This window comes from Xenia sp. Carnegie-2017, unplaced genomic scaffold (genome assembly GCF_021976095.1).
Source record: "Xenia sp. Carnegie-2017 unplaced genomic scaffold, XeniaSp_v1 HiC_scaffold_22, whole genome shotgun sequence".
Taxonomy (NCBI): Eukaryota; Metazoa; Cnidaria; class Anthozoa; order Malacalcyonacea; family Xeniidae; genus Xenia; species Xenia sp. Carnegie-2017.
Window position 1 is genome coordinate 14,447,103 of NW_025813485.1, and position 19,639 is coordinate 14,466,741.

The 19,639-nt window shown below is 39.3% G+C and overlaps 1 protein-coding gene across 1 annotated transcript in view; it reads right to left on the bottom strand.

Annotated features, from left to right (window-relative positions):
* LOC124445623 overlaps positions 1–19,639 on the bottom strand; it is a 79,720-nt gene that overhangs the window by 1,956 nt on the left and 58,125 nt on the right. The window contains 11 exon segments of the mRNA XM_046996364.1: positions 255–1,440; positions 1,656–4,762; positions 5,081–6,845; positions 6,848–11,422; positions 11,507–12,079; positions 12,231–13,097; positions 13,100–16,367; positions 16,443–16,572; positions 16,671–18,669; positions 18,742–19,050; positions 19,180–19,500. Of these exon segments, the coding sequence (XP_046852320.1) occupies positions 255–1,440; positions 1,656–4,762; positions 5,081–6,845; positions 6,848–11,422; positions 11,507–12,079; positions 12,231–13,097; positions 13,100–16,367; positions 16,443–16,572; positions 16,671–18,669; positions 18,742–19,050; positions 19,180–19,500 (18,100 nt within the window).

Sequence of the window (19,639 nt, forward strand, 5' to 3'; positions counted from 1 at the left end):
AGATTTTCTTTGAATGAATACAATAGCACTCACAAAACATTAAACTTTCATGGTAATGGTGGTATTCTTATGCAAGTAAATATTTTCTAAAATTGTTATTAAAAACAATGAAATGGACTTTTTCTTACGTGTATATCATTTTACAAAATTGTTACACATATCGAACTCGTGTTTTAATTACTGTGGTCGTTAGGAAAAATAGACAATTAGAACTACGTGTTTAGTGAATACATTAATAAAATTCTCAAGCTTACCTTAAAGTAGTTTCTGATGTGAGAGTTGAACTGAGATTCGTGAATATCACTCCAGACGATCTCATGGAAATATTTAAAGCTTGAGAATTCAATGTTATTTCCTTAATTCTCTTGCATTTGACTGAGTTAGGGCAAGGAGCTTCCAAGATTTCCATTTCACTTGAACGAGACCGAAATGCAGTAAATGGTCCATTGATGTCTAAATGATAACTAGCTCGACTAAAGGTCGTCACGTGAGGATCGCCAAAGGCAACGCATATAGCTTTGTTGTTTAGAAAACTTGAATTGGAGAATTCTTTCTCTATACTGATTGAACAGTTCTTATTGTACCAACCTGAAGTACAAACTGAACATGGTATTTTGAGAGTTGTATGGTTACCAACATTTGTGGTTTCACCCCTCCATCTTGGATCACAAGTGCATGTACCATTTAGCGTGTTACATATCCCATTCTTACTGCACACATTCCATATCCCACCGGGACACAATCCATCACATGTAGCTCCCCAATATCCATGTTCGCACACGCAGACCAAGCTTCCATTCTTCATACCAGGCGAACCAAAAACACAAGAATGATTACATTTAGGTCCAATCCAGTTAGGGAAAGAAATTCCTGAAAAAAGATCGCAAAGCTCACGGGCTGGCCAATAGTTTAGATCGAGAACATCCTCACAGTAATCAGCAAACGCAATTACTGCCTCCAATGCCATAGAAATGTTGTTTGTTAGCGTAACCTCTGATACACAAACTCTGAAATAAAATCCGGCTGCAGCTGGTCCTAGAGATACACAATTATTGTAAAGGGGACCAGAGAGAATTACGGAGGTACAAAATTCTTCAGCAAGGGTCAGATTGGATGAAATATCGACTGTGAATTCTTCGTTCAATTTCTTAATCGGTATAGGAAGGTCGGAAAATTCCCAAGTTGGTTTATTAAAGAGAGGTAGATAAATCTTCTTGCCAGATACAAGATCAATTGAATTGTTTCCTTGCAATTGCTCAATTTTCCAAAGGTGCAGTAAGCCAGGTAGAGACGGGTAAGCATTAGTGTTCCAAAATCGTGTGATCAAATCAGGTGTTGACTGTCTCTTCCAAACACGAATTTCATCAATATAGCCGTTAAAGTCTGAGTTCGGTACTTCGAAAATGCTTTTTCCTCTCCATGATCCAATGTAGAGCCGACCTTACAACAAAAAATGCACGTCGTTAACAATTGAAATTAAAAAAAACACGAGCAATACTCATTCACCGAAATCTATCCCCAATTTACACCACCCCCTCCCACCTGTTTCACTAGCTTGACGAATTAAGGTTCACTTAACCGTAATGCCTTTAGTTTTAAATAAAAAGAAAATATCTGCGATTACAAATATAATAGAAAGAATTGCTTTTCTTTACCTTCACTCGTAACTATCTGTGAATTGAATTGATAAGTTCTAAGCAATGGGTATCCAAATGGCGTCGAGTAATCATGATAGTACATTTGAAGCACATATGATGATTTTATCCACACGATGGAAATTTGAGACCATCTTCCAGGTGTAAGTTTTATTCCAGTTTGATATGAAACAGATTTATACAAGACACGCATGTTTTGTTCGCTCGTGATAATCAAATAGTTATCATCCTTTCCGTAAGCAAGCAATGTTCCTCCATAACTGTTGATTTTAACAAATATTTCAATGGTAATGACATCATATTTACCAAGAAACAAGACATCCGAAACAATGTGCGTGTCCTTAAGGCGTAAGTTACACCAACTTCCCAAGATGTGTCTGAATTCGTTGAAATACTTGTGTTTGTAAATAAAAAAACTATCTGATTTGCCTACTGTGCCATTAGCGATTGCGTTTTGAAGAGAAACACTATCGGTTGTATTTTGATAAGACAGACGCTGTTTACATGCACCAAGTATTCCAGACGAGTCACGACATAGCAATGTTGGTAATCTCAGACGTATTGAAAGACTTTGGCCGACAGTCAGTAAGAAATGCATTCCATTCAGTCCAGTGATCTCATAACGGTTCAATGCAATTCTCGTCATGCGCACAGTTTCGCTGAAGATCGTAACATGATCCACTCTAATTGCTTTACCATTGATCCACACGAGTGGATAGAAACTCCTGACGTTGGTAACTGGAGCTCTTATTGAGACAGTCAGATAAAGATTAAAGCGTATGGATATAGCTGTTGTACATATTGATCTATAGATTTCATTAAACATGCAGGGAGTTTGACGAACTTGCACAACAAAGTTGTTAGAAATAGACCTAATGAGGTAGAATTCACCATGATATGGAAGATAGAATGAAACACCAAGGAAGGTTGTAAAATATCCCTGACCTATGATAGAAGCAAAAGAAAACTCTCTTTTTACGATGTATTGATTAGCAGCATATTGACAACGTTTACCAAACCAATTTGTACTACACACAGAGCACGTGACATCACCACGCCAATTCACATCACAAGTACATATACCATCAAGAGCATTACATACGCCATGTCCATTACAGGGATTGACGTGACCACCTGGACATACATTTGAGCAATCGTCTCCCCAGTAACCTTTGTAACATCGACATTTGTTCTTTTTTGTAGGATGTCTTTCTCCGAAGAAGCATGGTACGTCGCAATTATCGCCTATCCAATATGAGAACTTAATACCATTAAAGTGATTGCAGAGCTCTCGAGCAGGCCAGATAGATAATTTCAAAGATTTTTGGCAATAGTCAGAAAACTGCTCTACAATAAATACTGTTGACTGCAACTGTGATGTTCTTGATACGGTTTGAACGCAAGTCAAGTAATAAAACTGCATCACTGCTCCAAGACTTCTGCAATGAACATGTAGTGGTCCTTGATAGAACAGAGCATTACACCATTCTTCTGCCGTAGTTTGAAATGATACATTTGCAAAATGTTTTTCGAAAGGTTTGTCGACGTTACTTAGGTTTAATGCAATATCTGCGTCAGAAACAATCCATTTAGGTGGCGACCATACTTCTGGTAATAAAATCAGATGCTCATTGGTGATGGCATTGTGTACAAGATTTCCAGAGCCTTCGTTAAATTTCCATAATCCAGCAAGAGACGGTGTTCTGGGTAGTACGTTCATTCGCCAATTCTCCTGGGCAGTAACTGGATTAAACGCCCTATGCCACACTCGTAATTCATCAATGACTCCAGTAAAACCGTCTTGAATGCGAGCCTCTGTGTCGCCAGGCGAGGGTTCCCAATACCCGAAGGTCAAGATTCCCCCTGGCTTGAATGGATTGTCTGAAATGGAAAATCTTCTTCTCTGCGTAATACCATTTGCTGTAATCACATAGATCTCAACCAGATGGAGGTCTTTATGCCAGATGATTGTCAAGTGGTACCAAGTATTAGCATTAATGTAAATCTTGGTGTCTTTGGACCAGTCACTGCCAAACTCAATATGTAGGGTGCCACGGATAATTATTCCAAATGTTTTGTTTCGGGCATAGGACAACACAGTGCCGGTAGACAATGCTTTGAAAAGCACTTCTATCGTTAAGTCAGTATTATATGTAAATGTTTTGACAAAAACGCGAGAAATCACACTGTTTTTATTGAAATATAGAGAATATTTGGCAGCAGTAAATAATGTTCTTCTCAGATACAAATTGTCGACGACCGCAAACAAACTATCCTTTAAGTCAACTTCAAAAACTCTGACCAATTCTTTATTCAATATTCCTTGACTTACGTTGTTGATTCCAACACTCGAGTTTGTCAACGGTAGGTCGTTGTAAGGATCATTATCGCAATTACCCAGAATTCCACTTGCACTACAGTTGGATTTTCTCAGTTGTACATTCAGCGCAAGAGCGTGGCCAATCACTCGAATACTCAATAGAAATATCTCTTTATGCCTGATGTTAAACACTGAAGATGCGTTTCTCGTGATGATCAATTCAGAATTTCCGTAACCAAAAGTAGAAGACGCAACGACCGAAACTTTTGCATCGCTCACCCATATTATCGGCTGTTGTTCGTTTACATTTGGAGAATGAAATACCAGACGTGTTTGCGAAACTTGAACTGCTACGGCAACAATACACACACTTTGGAGACCGCAAGGTGCATGACGAACTTGAACTGTGATGTTACCATACATGTAAAGACGAGTTCTGAAGAGATAGTAATCCCCAACCACAGAGAGATGAAAAGCCAAGCCGTCAAACGTTATATAATGAGCACTGGTATCAATAACTGCATAAACGAACAACTGTACGGTAGTTTTTGTCACAAGAGCCAGTGAACAGTCCACTCCTTTCCAGTCTTGCGCACAAACACTACAATCACGAGTTCCACTCCAGTTTTCATCGCAATGACATTGTCCAGTTGATGAGTTACAGATTCCATGGTTATAACAGGGATGTAATGATCCACCAGGACACACATTCTCACACTCATCACCCCAATATCCACGCTTGCATATACATTTGATGGTAGAGGCTACGTAATCACGATTGTAACACCTAAATATAATGACGTTATTTAATTTGCATTCACGTAGGTAAAATTAAAACATTATTGATATTTTACAAACGGGAATGTACAACTTTTTTTGAGAGAAACATGTTTATTTTTTAAATAAATGATAAAACAATAAGTCCATATTAAATATTTTTTTTAATTTTGAATGATATTGTGACGTGTATATCATGAATCAAGTGGAAGTTTGCCCATGTTGACTAACAGCTATCTTTCTCTACCTCACTCGATATTTTTGAGTATAATTCGATAAATAGAAATATCAAACAAAATAGAAATTATACTATCGAGAAAAAACTTACTTTTTATTGCATTGTGTTCCATACCAAATAGGAAATTGTTTACCAGGGAATTTATTACACAGCAACTGTGCTGGCCATGAGCTCAAGGTAAGGACTGATTGGCAGTAATCTGAATAAGCGATTATTATTTCTAAAGAAGCTCCAATATCGTTTGTAGTCGTAATAATACTCACACAAGCCCTGAAATAATAAGTTGTTACAGCTAGTCCTAACGCGCTACATGAGGATTTTAAAGGATCTTGCAGGATAAGTTCGGTACAAAATGAATTAGCCACTTGTTCGTACGTGCTCTGAGGTAATGACGCGATAGCCGCTCCAGGTAGGGAAGATTTTAGTTCAAGTTCGGAATACACCCAGTTTGGACTTCGCCAGGGAGCCGTCTCTAAATTAAGAGCACTATTGTTCATTGCTTCGTCTGCGTATAATCCTTCCCCTTCGTCAAACTTCCAAAACCTAGCCAAGTTTATTGTATTCACCCTCACATTTCTCCACCATGCTTGACTCACGAGAGAAGGATGATAAGCCATTTTCCAGATTTTAAATTCATCGACGTATCCCGTAAAGTAATTGTGAAGTTGTAGACCTGAACTATCGAGAGATGGTTGCCAAGCACCGACAGCTAACACGCCACCAGGAGGGAAAATGTCATCACCAATAGTTAAGTCTTGCCTTGTCAGTTGTCCTTCCAGGTTAAATTGATAGAGCTGTAGAATATAAGCAGGTTTTCTAAATACCAAAATAATTTGACTCCAAACATTAAGATGAACTGCGATGTTGGTTTTGAACTGTTCGTCTCCCCAATATAGGTTAAAATGAGTGTTATTAGCAAAAAATACAAAAGTTTTTATTTTAGTATAAGAGAATATGACTCCGGCCTTTTCCAGCTTGATATAAAATTCTATAGAGATTTCATTGCCTTTGAACGGTTGATGAATGACTCCAGAAACGACGGCTGTATGATGGAACTGTAAAGCGTAGATAGTATTAGACTCTCTGTATTCACGATATGATTGATAACGATAAATGAATAAACTATCGCACTTATGCACTTCAACATTCTTTATCAATTTTCTTATTATCACGGCCGTGCTATTCTTAATATCATACGTATCTTTGAGATGGTTTTCATTTCTAGATGTCTGGTTGCTATAAGTACAATTACTGAGTGAACGGTCAGGAACTAAACTTGCCAAGAATGGTTTGTTACAAGATCCAAGGATACCATAAGAATCTTGGCAGATCATGCCAGAAACTTTTGCTATTAGGCTAAGGAAACGTCCTAGTACTCGAATAGATAATTGAAAAGAGGAGAATTGGAAAATGTAGACATCCGAGGAATCTTTTCGAAGATGAAATCCGTATTGGGCTGTTGTTACACTATTTCTGTCGATATCAAGGAAGGATCCATCAAGCCATATGACAGGAGAGCCATTATTAGTGTAAGGACCGTGAAATACTAAGGCATGAGCTGCTGTACGAAAAGCGATTGAATTCACGCATGATGAGTATCCATAGCAGTAGACGAGCCGGATTTGAATGTAAAAATAGAAATGTATAGAGTAAAAGAGATAATATTCTCCAATGATATTAAGATTAAAACTGTGACCATCAAGGGTTGCAAATAACGAAAGACCAAACATACCAGAAAACCGAGTGCCTCTGTTGATGATACTAACATCTAATATAGCCAATGAACAATCACTTCCCGTCCACTTTCTGTCACACGCAGAACACTCCAGGTTTCCGGACCACCCAGGATAACAATGCACCGACCTGATACGGGATCACATGTGCCATGGTTATGGCAAGGTGATTTACTTCCTCCTGGGCAGATCTGATCACAGGCCACACCCCAGTAACCGAAATTACATTTACATTTGTCACTATTCAGAATCGCTGGTTTTCCAAATATGCAAGGAACATTGCAGTTGTTGCCTATCCATTTAGGGAAGAACTCTCCGGGAAATTTATTGCATAATGATTGTGCAGGCCACAAGAGTAGATTAAGCGTTTCCATACAGTAGTCTGAATATAATAACACGCTTTCCAGACTGCTCGTATTTCGTCCAGTGTTGGATACTGTTTCAAAACACATATCGAAAAATTGTCCTTGTATTATGGATGGTAAACCTGAACAATAGTAGAACAGAGGACCATTGAAGAAAAGATGAGAACAAGTGTCGTTTGCTAACTGATTCAAAACATCATTTTGTGAGACAGGCAATATGGCAGCAGGTGAGATCGGCAGATCCGATGAATACCAGATGGGTTTATTCCACGGGTCACCAGGGAAATACAGATGATTCATTCCAACAAGATCATTAACGTATGTACCAACTCCCTCATTCAATTTCCATAGTCCACTCAGACCATCAATATCAGGTGTCAAATTTGCTAGCCAATGTTGCTGCAACAATGCATAGTCAAATACCCTCTTCCATATTCTAAATTCATCAATTTCGCCAACGAAGGTCGTATATGGTACAATTCCAAGCAAGCCATTGGGAGATGGCTGCCAACCACCTAACGCTATGATTCCTTCCGCTACGAAAGGATTTGAGACAACTTTAAAAGATTTACACAGCAACACACCTTGAGATGAAGTAAGACATACACTCATTTCAAGTTTTGAAGCCCAGAACATTACCGTAACCTGGTTCCATTGATTTGTCTCAACAATCCATGTTGTATCGTACATTTGAGTTCCAATAATCACTCTTAACGAGGAATAAGTTGATATATAAAACATTTCAAACGAAGTATACGAGAAAATAGGTCCACCACAAATTGCTGCGTTACAGTTCATTTTTATGACGAGCTCAATCGTGAATATTTTTCCAATAAAGAGGTTGACTATCGGTCTTGAGAATATTGCCGTATAGTTAAAGAACAGTGAAAAACCACCACCGAAAATACGTCCAGTCTCTTGCCGGTTTTTATCAGATGAAAAAAGTCGAGAAGATAGAGAGGAGATGCCAAACACTCTTTGAACAGTTACGTCAATGTTGCTCTCATTTAGTAAATCGTTTAATGATGGAAATGATGTATTACTAAAAGACGAGTTTTTGTTCACAGAAGCAGTACCAAGAAGACCACCTAAGCTTCTACTCAAACTTGACGACATTTTTAACCCAACAGTCACGTGCTTTCCATTTGTGTTTACTCGTACTCTAAGCTTAGAACCATAATTAACTTCGACTTCTTGAGGTGATGGTAAAGTGATGTTTATGCCAGATAATTGTGTATTGACTAGAGCACGACTTGTTCCATTAATACTAATGACCAGATCGTTTCCGGTTTGGTATGGTGCATGTATGCTGATAATTGTGGAATCCAAAGACAAACCAACTGCAGTGAGGCATAAAGATTTTCCATTATAACATGGCACTTGACGAACTTGGGCTTCGATTCTTTTTCCTTGCAAGATTTTAAACTCGCCAGCAACCTTTAAACGGAACGCAATTCCTTGGCCTGTGATTAAAATACCACCAGATCCTACGATAGCCGTCACAAATTCAATTGGTTGAAGAATGGTCTTTGCAATAGCACAATCGTTTCCGTCCCAGCCTAATGTGCAATTGCTGCAGTCAGAACTGCCTTGCCAATTCCGGTCACATATACATATACCAGTGGTTTGCTCACATTTACCGCGATTGTTGCAGGGTCTAGATGCACCTCCAGGACATTCTTGCGAACATTTGGTACCCCAGTATCCATCATCACATTGGCAGGTGTTGTTTTTTGCGACACCAAATAAACAAATTACGTCACAAGCATCACCTGACCAATCGTCGTAACGCTGATCAGTGAAGACATTACACAGATCACTTCCGGGCAAATTTGTAAGATTTCGAGCAGCTTGGCATTGGTTGGCATATGAAGTTACTGAATCTTTGGCTCCATCCCTCAATCCACTGGTCTGTACATCAGTTAAGCATGCCTGGTAAGTAAAACTATCTTCGCCATTTGTTGGTCCACACCAGTCGTTCAAAGATTTTGAACTATATATTCTCCTGCACAGTGATTTAGTTTCATTATCAGCTCCCCCAGTATTATTGGTAACACCAGATTGCAATGTTATAAAAACGTCAGATGCTACCCAAGCTGGAGATCTCCACGGTGGTCTGGGAAGAACAAAATGTAAAGAACCTACAAGATCTCTGGCAATCCATCCCTTACCTTCATTAAACTTCCATAGTCCTAGTAATCCCTTCGCAGTGGTAAGGATATTTTCATGTAAATTGTTAATGATTAATGCTGCATCAAATCGCATGTTCCACATAATAAGTTCATCAATCCAACCAATAAAGCCTCCAATAGAGATGTTAACTCCTACTGTAGCCTGCCAAAGACCAATGGCAAGTCTTCCCCGTGATTCAAATGCTCCCACTCCAATATTAAACACTTTGGTCACCAGCACATTCTGCGAAACTTGAATATATATCTCCAATATTCCACTGACTCGATGATAGACGAATGTACAGTAATTCCATGCTTCGATGTCTGGAGAAATGCCCATGTCAAAAACTTTTGAATCGAAGTGGATTTTCAACGTTCCGTTAATTCTGAAGGCAAAGTTATTGTTTAAAACAAAAGAGAATATTGTTCCAGTAGTATGTATGTCTTTGAATTTTAGATAAAATTGAATAGTGAGGAAATCTCCATGAAATACGTCCACAAATGGAGGCGTGATCAAAGATGTTTGTGAAAAAAAGAGACAAGTACCAGCTGCAGTAATGTTGTTTTCTTTAGCGACTGTCAAAATATCGACGAACGCACTTTTATTTTTGGGAATCAACCATGAAGTCATGTGACCATCAATGTTCGTTTGTGTGATCAGTGATTTGTTAAAGCTTTCTAAAAGTCCAGGAGATGTGCAATTTGTGCTGTTCAAAAGACCACAGCTACCAAACAATCCACAAGAATCGCGACAAAACGATCTATCCATATTTATTTCAACTCCAAAATATACCAGCCTGTCATAGAGTGTCATTAAAAAGCCTTCAGGTCCCTTTACTTGAAGTTTATTGCGCGAGTATGGACGATACACAAAACCAGATCCTATAACAATAACCTTGTTTTTGTCGACAAGGTTTCCATTAAAAGTGATTATAACTCCTGTACCCACCCTGCAGTAAATAGCCAATACACCAACTGACGTTCTCACGACTACACCGCGAGCCCTGACTCCAGTACCATACGGTACCTGCCGAAGCTGAATTCTGACATCAAGCCGTGCAGATATAATTGCATCAAACTCGCCGGTACCACGATACACCCAAGCTGTACCACCTAAACCAATGAAATTCCCGTTACCAGATATCGATACAGATGCTTTTCCGCCAGCGATGGAAACTCTTACAGCACTTAAAGAACAGTCAAGTCCATAATAACCGGCATTACATCGATCACACAACGTACCATACCAATTGTACGCACATGTACATAAACCAGTTGTTCGCGAACACACACCATTTCCATAGCAACGAGTATTGATACCACCGGGGCAAACACCGGAGCAAGTGGAGCCATAGAAACCCGCCAAACAAGTGCAGCGACCATTAGTGTTTCTTATTCCAAAGTTACACGCTCGGTCACATGAAGATCCAGACCATGGGATATGAGGAGACTGAAGAAATGATGGCTCATTACAGAGAGCATGAGATAGTGAAATGATTAATCCTAAAGAAACCTGACAATAATCTGAGTAAGCTACAACAATATCTACACCGGCCTCCACAACACCATTCAATGATGCTAGTGATATGCAAGCGCGATAGTAAACAGTTTGAACAGGCATTCCAAGTTGACTGCAGGTCTGGAAATACACCGAGGTGAGAATGTACGTTGAGCACCAATTTGTGACTTGTGTGGTTGATACAGGAGTCACGAGCGGTAAAATATCAATTGAAGCGGTACCATATACCCATTGAACCTTGTGATTGACGTTTTGAATGTATAAGTGGACCCCAGATTTTAAGTCTTTCACAATCATATTTCTTCCTTCGTTGAATTTCCACAATATTACCAAGTATCTCGAAGAATATTGAACGTTCACTTGCCATGATGACCTGACATCTGCACCTGACAACTGTTTATTCCAGATACGAACCTCGTCTATCCTTCCTTTAAAACCAGGTGATACAGATACAAGAGTACTACCACCTGGAATCCATTGTCCAATGGCAATCTTGCATCCACTTCTAAACATATATTTGAGAGAAAATCCAACTTTTACTGTCACTTGTCCTTGGTTGTTTATATGATAAAAGAAGATACGCCCAGTTGTGCGATGATATACTAGCGATATTTGATTCCAAACGTTCAAAGATGTCTTTATTCCTGAATAAAAAAAACGCAGAAAATGTTTTCGGAAGCTTTGCATAAAATATAGATTACAGTAATTACAGAAATATGGCAACAAACCTGTGCAATCAATTACATCATTTGTAATCAAGCAAAACTCTCCATTGATGAGAGAAATGGAGAAAATTGCTCCTTCACTGTATGTAAACAATGTTCCGTTGTCATGAAAACTGAAGTAAAGCATCTGAATTGTGACGTAATTACGTGTAAACAAATCACCAATAAGATTGGTTGTTATGCCAACACCATCAAACTGCAAAGCAAACTCCGATCCAGTTACGATAGTTAAGAAGTTCTTGAAACCAATTGCAGCTGAGAACAAGCTTCGGTCAGGCAAAACCCGAAAAAGTTTTTCAAATTGAGGAGATGAAGAATCATTGCGGTCATTACGGGGTATCGAGTCACAACTACCACCAAGTGCTATGGATGCATTACAGATCTCTTTGGGAGCAATAATAATATACTGTAAACCACTCTCAGCAATTCTTATTTTGACCATGATGTTTTTGATTTGTGAACGGAGCTCTAAGGTTACAGATGAAGTCTGAACTAAAGTGAATCTGCTCTCACCAATTGAAGTGGTAATGCCGTTGAGTTGAGTTCTTTTCTTGTTTAGCCAAAATATGGGATGATCTATGAGAGGAAACATAGCAAGTACGAAACATTAGAGTTAGCAGTGAAATAGAAAGAGAAATCAACTGAAAATTTACCTTTTTTATATGATTGAGATAGTCATGCACAGTTTTAAACTTAATTGGGTGTATTCATAAAATTAAGCAGTTACCTTCTCCTGGAACTGACGCTAGAATAACCAGTTCATCTTTGCCTTCGAGTAAAAATGCAAGACCATCAATACAACGAGATTGTCCGTTATAGCAAGGAACTTGACGAGCATGAATAATGATTTCAAAACTAACAAGGACTTTAAACTCCCCCGTAGAAAAGAATGTGAACCGAATTCCATCGAAAGTTTGGTAATTTCCTCCAGTTAAGCCAACTGAGGATGCGTTGCCATGGGTAGCTGACGCCACATTACAATCACTTCCTTCCCAGCCAAGAGAGCAACCTGTGCAATTTTCATTACCTTGCCAGTTGTAATCACATGAACATCTTCCTGTGACTGGACTACAAACACCTCTGCGGTTACATGGATTAAGAGCTCCTTCAGGGCACACAAATGAGCAGTTTTTACCCCAATATCCAGTGTCACACACACATATTTCAGATTCGACATGCCCAAATACACATGTGATGTTACAATGAACGCCCTTATGCACTCCTATGTATTGTTTGGGTAAGTCATTACAGTACTTATCCAAAGGCCAGGTCTTTAATTGAAGAATATTTTGACAATAATCGGCGTAATTGACTATTGATTGAAATGCTGAAGATATGGCATTCGAGGATTTAACATCGTTCAAGCAACTGGTGTAGTAATATTGACCATGAGCCAATCCCAAACGACTTCCACATTTACTCGCATGCAAATAATTCATGATAAATTTATTGCAAAGATCTTCGGCTTCTTTTTTCAAGGAGTTGTTTTTCCATATCAAATTATCAATTGAGATATTAGGTATTGTAGTACGGGCATAACTGAACACCCAGGATGGTCGAGCATTTATTTTTATAGGAAATGTGAAATCCGTCCACTGATAATATCATGTGCAATAGTACCCTCGCCTTCATCAAACAACCACAAAGATAACAATCCGGGAACTTTATACTTGATATAGCGATCTCGACTTTGTTTGACAAATTCCGGTTGAATAGTGATGTTCCATATTCGTAATTCATCAATGAGACCATAAAAAGGTTTTCTATTCACAATCGTAACACCACTACCAGTACTTTGCCAGTGACCAATGGAGAGTACTCCTCCACTTGTAAATATTTCATATGGAACCAGCAATATACGGTTATACATCACGCCATCTGCTTGCAAGGAATACACACGCATTATCCGAGTTGTTCTGCTGAATGTAATTGTAAGCCAGTACCATTGACCAAAGATCATACGTATCCCAGTGTCCAGTACGTTCTCACCAAACTGAATTTTTATCGTCTCGTCATTTATAATTCCAAATGTTGTTTGCGCAGCATAGGAAAGAATTGTTCCACCTCTTTTTTCAATTTTAACAAATAATTCACAAGTCACATCTTCACTGGTAGTAAAAGAGTCATAAATTGCTTGAGTTTCAATCGATGTTCCATTATATTGCAGACAGTATTCTGATATTGAAATTTCACGTTTTTCTTTTTCTTTATATACAAACATAGAATCTGGCGGTAGAACATTCCATTTCTGTACAAACGCTGAGGTAGATTCTCTTTCAGCATTTGTTGCTCTTTTACTTCGACGCAATTCGTTCGTTATAACAAAATCATTTTCAGTGTTGTTATCACATGACGAACACAGCCCAGAAGAATCCAAACAGGTTTTTACATCACTAAACAAACTAAAGCTGAAGTATTTTTCTTGCATTCTCACTTCAATAATTGGAATACTATCTTTTGTAACTTCAAATAACCCTGGTTGTTTTTGCCTGAATCTGTAACCACCCTTTATGGATTTTTCAATTGTGTAGTCTGTTTTATATTGATCAATATACAGTAGCGGGAGTCCCCTTTCTTCATATGATGCACGTATGGTAACATTTACTTCTTGAAGACGCAGTGCAACGGCCGAGGTACAAATACTGGAGTTAAGGCAAGGCTCATTGCGGATTTGAGTGATAAAGTCATTTGTTCTTATCAAATAAAACTCACCAGCTGCTTTTGCATCATAATTACTGCCATCAAATGTTGTTATGTGCACCGCTCCATACACTTGACATATCGGTCTTGTACTTTCCTCTCTCACATTTTTGGTTGCTGCAATCGAGCATTGTTCTCCTCTCCATCCAGACGAACATGTAAGACAATCACCACTCACGTTTGCATTTAATGGGCATGAGCATGCGCCAGAGATTTTATCACAATCACTGAAACCACCACATGGAGAGATATTACCACCAGGACATTCTCGAGAACAGTTCTTTCCATAAAAGCCATATTCACATTTGCAGATATCACTATTTACAGAACTTCCAAACTTGCAGCTTTGTTGACATGACAGCTTCATCCAGTTAGGTAGCGATAAACTTTGTAGCTCGAAGCAATAGCTCTTCCCAGGCCATTCAGGTAAACCTAAACTGGCTTTGCAGTAATCTAGATAGGTAACAGCACTCCACAAGCGCTTCTCAATATCTGTGCTGCTTGACATCAGCTCATAACATGCTACGGCAAAAAAGATCTTTACTTTATCGTCCATGTTATGACATTCACCCTCAGCTTTGACAAATACTTCATTCCTACACACGTCCTCGACTGCGGATCTTTCTTGATGACTTGATTTACGAATTTCGCGAATTGTAAGAGGAAAAGTGGAGAATACCCACGTTGGCTTGTTACCCCGTGCAGGAAAGTGGAAAAGAGCTCCTGAAACACAATCTTTTGCAATGTTGCCCTGACCTTCGTCAAACCTCCATAAGTTTGCCAAACCTTGCAATTCGCATTTTAAAGCAGAATTTCTTGAGCTGAGTATGTCAGCGACAGATCTTCGTACATTCCATATACGCACCTCATCTATTTCACCCTCAAAAGCTCCAGGAATTAACGTAGTAACCCCACCTGTTGGATACCAATAACCAAGACCTAATGTTCCACCAGATGCAAAGATATCTTGCTCGCCACTTAATCGGAAGTTTCTTACATGATTTGTGTTAGAATCTTCAATCAGCACGAACTGAATGGCACGGTTTGTCTTCCTCCATATTAACACTATAGTATTCCATTGTTTTTTCTGTAATTGTAACAAAGTATCAAACTCTTGTGTCCCATAGTACAACCTCACAGTCGTCTTGATGACGATTGAGAGCGTTGATGTCGTTGCGTACGAAAACAAACAGCCATCAATTCCATCCCATTTTACCATCATCTCCATGGTTACATCACCACCACTCATTGTGAAGAGGTTTCTACATGTAAGACCAGAGTCTTTGAAACGTACGCTGTAACCAGAATCTGTCTTGAAACGAGGTTCGTTCAGTTCATTACTTTCAAAAATAAAGACAGAAGTGGAATTATCTTCTATTTTCCAAGATCTTACAAAGTTGTTAATGTAATCCTGGGAAACTTCATGAATTGTTGATAAGTTCTGATAAATATTTTGACGATTTCTTTTGTTGAAATCATTCAGTATATTGCCATCACAGTTTCCCCAAAGTCCCATGCTGTGCAAGCACCAAGTTGAATTAACCACGGTAATAGTCAGATCAATGTAGCGACCAAATATTCTCATATCTAACAAAAGGTTGTTCTTTGAAATGAGCTTGAAATGCTCCAGAGATACTCTCGTTAAAACGAATACGTTATGATTTGATTGAAAAACTGTTTCCAGGGATGATGATTTGACTTTATCAACCCACACTATTGGATCGCCACCATTTTCATATGGTGCATGAATAACTATGGTTGATGTCATGAATACTAAAGCTATTGTGTTGATACATCTTCTGGTGTGATAGCAAGGAACAATGTTGATTAAAATCTTGAGATCGTTAAAAGAAAACAGTACATGTTCTCCAGACTCTTCAATCTTATATCCAACACCATCCAGCGTAATGATGCTTCCATATCCAGTACAAATTGCACTAACATTAGAACGTGGAGTAACTACAAGTGAACAGTTTTGACCAGTCCAACCAGGTCCACATGTAGAGCAATTCAGATCACCACGCCACTTTGGTTCACATTCACATTTTCCAGTTGTTTTGCTACAGATTCCGTGGTTATAGCAGGGTGACAAGGCTCCTCCAGGACACTGTTTATCGCAGCTAGAGCCCCAGTATCCTTCATTGCATACGCACATCTTCATTTCCTAAAGAAGAAAAGATGACTCTTTCTAGACTTCAGTCTAACGCACGCAATGTTACGTAAAAACAACAACACTTACTACTTGCGTCAAGTTTTCAACATCAGAACAGGCCGAGTATGATGGAAAAGTTGGATCATACTTCACAAAGTGTCTTGAATTTGACAAAGGATTATCTAATACCCAAAATACGGGATCTGATTTCTTCAACCTACAAAAAAAAACAAATGAGAAGCTATTGCTATGTTTTCTTACACTGATTAAACCTTTAAAAAACAAAAGATTTCAATGGCAAAATATCAAACGTACGTCAGGGAGAAGACATTCTTATTTTCGCCAGGTAGGAATTTTCTTGTTTGCCCCATATCTTTTCTTATTTCAGAGTTGACTTTTCTTGTGCTGCTGGATATTAGAAGAAATCCCAATTCGCCACCAGGCTCTATCGATGGAGACAAAGCACTGAAGAAATTTAGTGGACCAGGTTGAAGGTAAACATTATGTGTGTTTGTATTGTTATATCCAAACCAAACCAATACATATTCGCTGGATTTAGATGAAACACAGTTCACCATAGGTATTACTGCTCCTTTATTCATATTTCCATCACGTGGGTCGCTATAATGAGCATTGTCTGTATGGCAAACCACCTCACAACGATCTCCAACATGAGTTTTATCACATCTCTTGCAGTCGGGCTGATTCCAACCTTCTTGACACGCTGAGCAGTCTTCTCCTTGCCAAAAACCAAGCGCAGTGTCGTTATGACACACACAGTTGTCTTGTCGTGATCCAACTGCATCTCCATGGAAACACGATACATTACATCCAATTGGCCAACCAATGAATCCAACAACACACTCCTCGCAGTTTGTTCCACTGTACCGCTGAGCACATTGCTCGCAGGCCTGTCCAATGTAATTATGCTGACACTTGCAACGAGGGACGTTTTCACCATCAAAAAGTACACATTCCCCACGGCTGTTACATGGAGGATTTCCAGGACATAGCAGCTCACTACAATTAGCTCCACCAAAGCCAGGATTACATAGACATTCAGGAAGGACACTTTCGGATGCTCGAACACACACACCACGTTTAGAACAATCAGGTTCACCTGGACAATCAGAGATGTCACAATACTCCCCTCGCCATCCTTCATTACACACGCATTTGTTGTTTACACATTCCCCACGAGATGAGCATTTAATATCACAAGCCAGACCCTGGTAACATGAATCACATTTACAAATAGCACTGTTGGGCGGATCCTCTTTACCAAAAATACAAGGTAGCTCACAAGCTGTACCCATTGTGTTATCAGTGCAATTAATACATCGTGGTGGTTCTGTACTTCCATCACATGTTCCTTTACCATTACAATCAGGAACACCAGGACAGTCAGGATTTTCACAACCAAGACCTTTCCATCCTTTGTCACAGTGACACTCTTGTTCCAAACTCAAACATCTACCATGTCCACTGCAATCCTCCCCAACTCCTGGACAACCAATTCTACCACATTTCTCCCCACGCCATCCCACGTCACATCTACAGGTTCCATTATTGCAATGACCACGCCCATTGCACTCTAGTGCACAGTCCACTCCACTGTAACAAGAATCACACCTGCATTCTTCATTGCGTAATGCCAGGCTATTGTCAGTAGTCTTAATTACACTTCCGTTAAAGCATCTTCTCTCACATCCTCTACCAAAATAGGTATCGTTGCAAGATATACAAACTGGAGGATCATAATTTGTACCATCACATATACCTTGACTAGTGCAGTCACCACCACCAGCACAGTGTGGTATCTCGCACCCTCTTCCTTTCCAGCCAGCTTTACAATTACACTGTTGCAATGAAGGAATACAGTCTCCATGTCCGCTGCAATCACTTCCCAAACCTGGACATCGTAAAACATCACAAGTTTTACCTCGCCAACCATCAAACCCACAATCACAAGTATCATTAATGCAAACGCCTCTGGATGAACATTCAACATCACAACTTATTCCATTGAAACAATCATTGCATGAACAAAAGTCTTCATTATTTTCAGTTCTCATTACGGTTCCATTAAGGCACAGTGTTTGACATGCTTCTCCCATCCAACCTTCGTCACAGGTACAAGCAGGGATATTTGACGTAACCACGCATTGTCCATGATTACTACACTGTGGTTGACCGGGACATAAAGGAATATGGCAACCAGACCCAGTCCAACCCCTATTGCAATCACAAACTTTCTGTAAACTGAAACAGGTTCCACGATTAGAGCAGTCGATGTTGTTTAATCCAGGGCACCCTAAAATGATTAAATTTACATTCAAACAAACCATTTGCTTTTAACTGTTTGTTGTGAAAGCGAAAAACTTACCAGGTACATCACAAAGATCTCCTCTCCATCCTTCAAATCCACAAACACACTTATCGTTGACGCAAGAAGCATTAACACGACCTGAACATAACTGGTTGCAACTAAAACCTGTGTAGCAAGGATCGCAAACACATACTTCTGGATTGTTCACGGAGGCCTTGCCGTGCTCACAACGAGTCTGGCAAGCTCTACCTATCCAACCTTTAGCACAATCTACGCATATAGGTCTGCCATTGTCAGCAATAACACAGCGTCCTTTTCCATTGCAATCAGGTTCGCCAGGGCAATCCTTATATTGACAACCATTACCTAAAAATAAATGGATGGATTGATTTTCTCCATGAGTTTGATAGTTGATTCTTTTTTTGGTAGAGAAAAAGCAATCAATGCCATGCTTTAAATTGCAAAATTTGCTCATTCTCACAGGACGGCTATTACCTCTCCAGCCAGTTTCACATGTACATGTCTGTGTATCAGCAAAACATGTCCCATGTCCAGAACAGTCAACGTCGATTCCCGGACATCCTCTTCTTTCACAAAACTCACCGCGCCAGCCATCAATACCACAACTACACTTTCCTTCAGTGCAAATATTGCTTCTGTTAGAGCACAGTGTTAAGCAATCTGCACCGTTATAACATGGATCACATTGACAGATATAGTCACTCGTGGGTTTTCCATGAATGCACGGAGATTCACACGCTTCACCCATCCAACCTTTTGAGCAGTTGCACGTGCCTTGATTACTCATACTATTTTCTACAAACATAATTAAGAAATAAAGCTAATGAAGCAATACTCACTTTTTGAACACGTTCTCTCGAACGCGAGAGTGTTAAAGTGTTAAATATAGCAGTAATACCCAGTCTCGTGGTCAGCCTGCATTATTGGTCATGCT